Here is a 7,099-nt window from a genome sequence, read left to right as displayed (position 1 = left end):
AGTGGAATGAAGACATTGTAAAGCATTTACGGTTTCTTCATTCCAGCTATATGCAGCATCGAGCTCTTAGTTCCACTCATTGTCCATGCTTTAGGCGCTAGATGGTCAGTTAAATAGAAGCTAAATTCACGCCTTCCTAAATAAGGCGTGTTTTTGAAGCAGAATTTTTGATGCTGTTTAGGATGTGCTTCAATATGTTCCCTTCTATTACTTACAGAATATAAACAAAATCATGAAGTCAAACCTCAATCGCTCTTTCAAAATGAAATGTGGTTTTGATTGTGCGGCTCTTCATGACGGGTTCACACCTTTCAAGGCTCTTGTGGAGAAAACAAAACTGGAAGAACCCTGCCCTTTGAATTTTGGGGAAAAGCTTTGCAAATGCTGTGCTGAACAGCATCAGAAAGTACTGAGTGAACCGTATCATGCAACCCCCAGAAGTCTAGATCCTGAAGATGAAGGAAGGCCTGTACATGACAAAGAAAACAAGCACGTAAGCCAAAGATTTGATGAAGGGGTCTATGAAGTGGAGGCACTGGAAAATAGTAAACTTAATGAGGACAGTGGTTATTCCTCTATGTTAAGTACACATTTCAATGATGCAACAGAACAAGAAGACAGCTTACCCTTGGCTGGAAATCTCTGTAGCACACCAGAGCACTGCCTTCAGAAGAATGAGATCCGAGAACAGTTGTCCAAGAAGAGTTTGTTGCCTGTAAGCTATTATGAAGAAATGATATGCTCAACTTTGAAAAAGAGTGGTAAAAGGAATCTCAAGTCTTGGACTAGTTTAGACAGAATTGTTTTCAGGGAAAGTTTTGAACTTCGTAATCTAATTGGAAAGAAAATGGGATTAGATAAAATAGATATTCTTTCTGAACTCTTCCAGAAGAACCTGAAGCATATATTAGCAAGCATCTTAAGGCATCTTGGTGAGATGGACTTAATAAAGTAAGTGTACTGATCCTGGTTTTGCATTGGGGTAATAAACTACCTGTTGTCAAATAACACATGTGTATTGCCTAGCAAAATTAAAGAGAGTATTGTGGGAGTTACTGAATAATATCTGAAAGATAGTGCAGTCATTACCTTCAGCAAGTATGAGTTTTCAGAGGGAACTTGAAGATCTTAAAGGGAACTCCAGTGCTTAAAGAGGGAGACCAATGTTTTATACAGTGTGATAGTGACAGAACAAAAAGGAGTGGCTTTAAACTAAAATAGGGGAGATCTAGGTTAGAAGTTAGGAAGAAATATTTTATTCAGAGTGTACTGAGGCACTGGTGCAGGCTGTCCAGAGTGGGTGCCCCCCATCCCTGGAGGCCTTCAAAGCTAGGTTAGATGGAGCCCTAGGCTAAGCATCCTGATCTGGTGGGTGGCAGCCTTGCCCATGTCAGAGGAATTGAAACTAGATGATCTTTAAGGTCTCTTCCAACCTAAACCATTTGTTTAATATTAATAAAGAATCATTGATGTAGTCTATAGTATTTGTAGATAATGTGTCTTCCTAGAAAGTAAAGACAATTATTGTTGACATTGCTCGTTTCTGTATGGAGAAAAAGAAATGTATAAATAGTTATTCCTGCTGTTAAATAACGAGTTTTCCAACTTTCTTGGACAGTAACTGATATGTTTTTATTATCATTACAGTTTCGCCCAAGTCAGCACAACATGGAAGAAGATTTTGCAAGAAGATAAACGGGGTTTCCGAATGTATATAAGAGCTTTGAAAAAACTTTCTGTACGTTTCTGCGCTTGTGCAGCATTTTAAACCTAAACCAGTGGTGTGTCTCTGGTATTCTAGGACTCTTCCCAGCCTTAAGTGATCAAAGCGATTCTTAGATAGGAAAGAGTTTCACAAGAGTGCCAGAGTTTGTGCTGTTAGAATGCTCTATCTCACATGTTGATGGTCACTTCATTGGTCATGCATGAACTGCTTTTGCAGTGCAGGAGAGGTTGGCTGAGAAAGTTCACCCCAGGAAATGCAGATGTTCTTCCACCAGTCCTGTTTAGAGGGGAAGACAGGTTTGTCTGTTCCAGCGTTGCTCACTGGAAGCCCCTCTGCAGAGGCTTGCTGCTTCAGCACCCCTGCTGATCTAGAAGGAAGGGAGACTCAGAATTTCTAGCTTTCTAGCAACAGTCTGAAGTGCACTGTGTCAGCCACAAATAACAGAAAAACCCTTTTTTCACTACTACTAATGTTTGGTTTTTTTGAATGAAATAATAGATACAAGATCTAGCTATGCCAGCACTGTACTTTACCAAGGCAGAACTCTTCCAGAATACCAGGAGTGTTCTTTTTTTCTTTGAGAGGTAGAAAGACAATAAAACAAGGCTTATATCTGCCACAGAATGAGGTAGTCAACTACTCTGAGCTTTTGATAGTACTTCCTGACGTTAGCTTGTTGAAGAGGACCAGTTGGACACCAGTGTTAGGAAAATTAATCCCACAAAGTTTGATTTTTCTCCCTGCCCCATTGCATTTCAGAAATGCGAACAGATCAGTGGAGGGGGTGGAGTTTACTTTCCAGAAAGAAAATGTAAAAGCATTCTTGTTCTCTGTAAAGATGTGAAAATATTGCTTTGTGCTTTAAAACATTGCAGTGGCTATATTGAACATTCTGCTTAAATTGTGGTGTATTAATAAGAAAGAAAATTGTAAAGTTTTCGATTTCTATTAAACAAGAAAATGATGTACAGCCTATAAACAGTTACTAGATACATCTCTTACATGTTTCTTTTATTTTCTCTGTTAGAATGGCACTAAGACATCAGAACATGCTGCAACAAGGGAGTATGTTCTTTACCGAGCAGCTTTAGCTTCAGTTCAGAAAGCAACCCCACCAAACAGCCTGAGTAGAAAAGGCACCAGATCCAAAGCATCTCAAAATCTCAGCAGGCTCATGGAGTTCTTTGAGGTAACTGGGTTGTGGTTTTTTTCACTCTTGTAAAGTGTATTTCTATCTCCAACTTGAAATGCTTGTAACTGCTGTTAAGCTGCCAGCTTTTGCTTATTGAGCCTATTTTATGATAGTGACAAACAAAATGGAAAATACACTGGGATGTTCTACGTCACTTTTTTCCTCCCAGTGTTTAGGCATCATCAAAATGGCTCAATGAATTTTTTGTTTTTTTTTTTTTGCTTCAATATTGTCTTCCATCAGACATAAGAAGTGTAGTCATTTCCTCTTATTTCCCATGGGTTTATAGTGAATCACGTGTTTTCCAGTTATACAGTCAAACAAAATTAGTCAATTTTACTTCAATGCCAGTGGACAATTTTTTGTTTCAAAAACTAAGTAACCAGTTCCCATTTTTGAAAAATCAAACGAATTATTTCAGTAGGGTTCATTTTTTTGTTTTTTTTTTTAAACTTAGCTAAATCACCATTCTTGGATGAGGTTTGGAGGATTCAGGGCTTGGATATGTGCTGTTTTTCTTGCTGCTTCGTATTTAGACTGACTGTGCCTTAAGCTGAAAGAATTACAAACTGCATGCTTCTAATACACTCCAAAGTGCCTGCAGACTGTCTAGTCTCCATGAGAATTTGGTGTAACCAGAATTAACCTTTGTATGCTTGTAAGTTCTTCCTCTAGAGTGTGAGCTATTAAGTTATATTTTGTGGCACAATAATGACATCGGTAGATGTTTGCAGTGTGTGTTTACCCTCTGTGACTTCCTTTATATATTTCTTCTATTAGGGTGCCAGGACCTTGAAAAACACTGAAAGCTTCAAAGTCTGCAATCGCTGTGGCTCACCTGCAAAGTATGACTCCTATCTGCAAAGAGCAATGTGCTGTCGTCAAAGCTGTGGCTTTGACTTCTGCACAAAGTGCATGTGCAGCTACCACAGCTCCAGTGACTGTATGAGTGGCAAACCAGTGAAATCAAGCTTTAATCTGAGAACCCTCCCTGGGACTAAGAAAAGCAAGCAAAATCTGCGTCGTTTGTGATCCATCCTGATACACGTTGTTAGACGTGCCATAAAGGATTTTTAGGATGTCAATCTTATCACAAAGAAAACCAAACCAAAAAATGCTTTCTGGTATTATTCAACCTGTTAACGAAAAACTAACTTAATTATTCCCTTGTGCTGTTTGGTCATTTTTACATTTCTAGGAGTTTTCAAACGGAGCTATTTTAGAATGTCTTAATTTCAAGTTTAAAAGAAAACTCCAGATGTGGGTTCTAGTAACATTTAAAATATTGTCCTGATCGTATCTATCCTCGGTATTTGAAGACTTCAAAACTTCCTCACAAAAATACAGAGTTTAAAAAAAAAATGATTTTTGCAAATAATCTCCCTGGCATAATATGAACAATTTGTGAATTTGCTATCAGGAAGAAGCCTAAACTATATTTTGTTAAAATGCTTACTCTTGTTCTTCCAGATTTTAACAGCATTTCTAGTGAAAATGTCTGATGAGGTGAGTGAAGTCTCTTTTAAAATAAAATTGTGTGGGACTCAAAATTTTATTAGTTTTTCAAGGTTTTCCCTGAGTTTTAAACTGTGAATGTTCATAATACCGTGTTCTCTGTTGGTTTATATTACTTGAATCTTAAATTTTCTTTTCCTTCCTTTATTCCTTCTGGATCTACACATGTTCTGTTAGAAATGTAGTAAAACACTCTTATCTTTTTTTATTATTATTTAAAAAAAGGAAAGTACTGTGTCTTGGCAATACTGCTAAAAAAATACTGCCAGTTTTTTCCAAATAATGAGATGCATTTTATTATTTGTATATTTGTAAATAAGTTAAATATTTCTTGTCTTGTAAATGTGAAAATAAATTACAGTTTTCCACAAGTTGATCAGTAACTCCAGACTTCTTGTTTTTCATCTTAAAATAGAATTTTTCGTGCTCATTTCTCATCGTTGCTAATAGTGCTTCCTAATTATGCTGATTTCTACTACAGTCAAATTTCCAGGTTTTGTTTAAAACTTATTTAATCCCTTGTTCTGTTTTTACTGAAGGGTCCTTGTAACTGCTGACAGTTTTCTGAAAATGGTAGCAAATTCTCTGTTGACTGAGTTTATGCTGTTGGAGACCTACCTTGCTTCTAGTAAACTCATCCTGTCTGGCTGTTCTGCAACAAAGGAGGGCAGGCTTTCAAGAAAGCACTGATTCTTTTCTGGAAATGACTGCGTTTTTCTCTTCCTTGTTTTTCAGTTAGCAAGTGATCAACTGACTGGGATGGAAGCACAATGTCCTACTTGAACTTCTTGTATAGCAACAATCAAATATTGTAGTGACTGACAGCTGAGGTAGAAACAGGCAGAATCCCTTAGTTTCTGTGGTAAACTGAATCTCCAACCTAAATCCGAGACTTAGCATAGGAAGTTGAGTGAGTTATATATATCAGTAACTTTCTTTATGTAAAATTTCTCCAAGTTATTTTAGAATGGAAACTGGAAGTCCTGTATCCCATTATGCAAGGGCTATTCATAAAGTAATGCCTCCTATTTCATTATGTTGGGCCACAACATCAGAGGCAGATGTTGGCTTAGCATTAGAGGTTGAACCTTTCCTGACTGTTACATTTTGTTATGTTGCCATGTGACGGATGGCAGCAAGAGGGGCAGTCTGAATAATGGTGTTTGGCATGAAAGCGTAGATGATGCAAACGCATGTCACTGAGTTCCTCCATGTGGAAAAAATGACACCCACTGGCATTTATCAGTGCTTCCTGAATGTCTGTAGACCTAAACAGTGGAAGCGAGTTCAGTGAGGCAGTGAGTGATGCGTTTCAGCAGTGTGGACAGTAACGGTGGGTCACTTCTGCTGCTGCAGATTGTTAGATGTGTGGCATGCAGGCTCTTTGTCATTGCTGGCCAAAATTCATATCTAGTGGTCACTGTGTTGAAAAGCAGTGTTTTGCAGCTGAGAATAGTGACTGTGCTCTTTGCATCTGTTGTAATTTCCACAGAAGTAAACAGGACATTACTTTTGGAGCGACCTTATGTACATTATTCTAGCCATTAGACTACCAGTTTTGTTAACTATTCCTATACTAAAGACCAAACACAGAACAATGTTTTTAGAGAAGGAAACAGCTGTCAAACAGCAGATATTAATCTCTGGTACTGTCAGTGAGATGGAGAGGAGGCAATGGTAGGCGATTTGATACACATGCTATTTGTCCCATTAGGTAAAATACCTTGTAAGCAAAAGTTAATCAAATTTTTATCTGTACTGAAATTTCTTTGAAGAGCTCGGACACTGTAATGTGAACTGGACAGAACTGCTGTTTCCTGTGCATTAATTTTGAGCAAAGTGGTATGGACTCTCACCTCTAGATTGGTATTGCAGAATATGATACGTTTTGAATTAGTTTGCATCTGTTTTGAAGCTGAATGTGAAACTTAGTACATTTACTTTTTAAACTTTTGAACTTAATACAGGAAACCATAGGTAATTCCTGATATGCCTAGTAATTTTTACACAGTGAAAGTGAAGAACAATTGTGTTGTTCTTTGCTTGTTTTTTTTTTTCCTTTAGAAATATCTGTTTAATTGTGTAGCTGGTTTATGCAGAATTTTGAGGAAAACTTTCTTACTCTCACAGCCTAAGGGAAGAAATTGGACTACATGCAATGGTCATGGGGTTATGGATGATAACAAAGAAAAGTTTTTCACTAGCTTTAGAACTTCTGCCTCAAACTTTGCTAAAGTTGTTTGATGACTTGACTTCCACTGAAACTTCAGCCAGGTTATAATGGGTTTACAGCCTTCAATAGGTGGAGTGGAAAAAAAGCAGTGTCCTCTGAGTCCTAAACTAAAAGCATAGCTTGATGGTCTAGAAAGTAATTATAAGGAAGCTGCTTTGAGTAATCTGTGCTTACAAGAAATTAAGTGCAAATTTCCTTATGCAAAAATCTCTAAAAGAAACCTCAGAATCTGTGGCTGCCACACTGTTTCTTTCTTTATTGTCATCTTGCTGGACAGTTGAAACCTTGCCCAAGAATACTGAGTATAGGAACACATGAAAATTGTGTGTCTTCCTGAAAACTGCATGATTGTTGGCCTCCTCACAAATACCTTCAGTGAAGAGTATACAGCAGAAAAAAACCCACTCATGCATACCAGTATCTACTGCTGAAT

At 37.6% G+C, this 7,099-nt stretch overlaps 1 protein-coding gene across 1 annotated transcript; it reads left to right on the top strand.

Moving 5' to 3' along the window:
* FBXO5 (F-box protein 5) lies at positions 1-4,643 on the top strand. Its single transcript, XM_065732549.1, has 4 exons — positions 1-951; positions 1,648-1,738; positions 2,754-2,915; positions 3,699-4,643. Exons 1-4 carry the CDS (start codon positions 233-235, stop codon positions 3,948-3,950), a joined length of 1,224 nt encoding a protein of 407 aa, XP_065588621.1. The 5' UTR covers positions 1-232; the 3' UTR covers positions 3,951-4,643.
* Positions 4,644-7,099: the final 2,456 nt, after the last annotated feature.

Source organism: Cyrtonyx montezumae, unplaced genomic scaffold (genome assembly GCF_038088225.1).
Source record: "Cyrtonyx montezumae isolate F1298 unplaced genomic scaffold, pur_monq_1.0 scaffold_0, whole genome shotgun sequence".
Taxonomy (NCBI): Eukaryota; Metazoa; Chordata; class Aves; order Galliformes; family Odontophoridae; genus Cyrtonyx; species Cyrtonyx montezumae.
This window is presented reverse-complemented; position numbering and strand designations above follow the sequence as displayed.

Coding starts and splice junctions, on each gene's coding strand:
- FBXO5 (XM_065732549.1), top strand. CDS start 233: ATGAAGTCAAACCTCAATCGCTCTTTCAAAATGAAATGTGGTTTTGAT. Junction 952..1,647: donor GGTGAGATGGACTTAATAAA/GTAAGTGTACTG, acceptor TTATCATTACAG/TTTCGCCCAAGTCAGCACAA. Junction 2,916..3,698: donor GGCTCATGGAGTTCTTTGAG/GTAACTGGGTTG, acceptor TTCTTCTATTAG/GGTGCCAGGACCTTGAAAAA.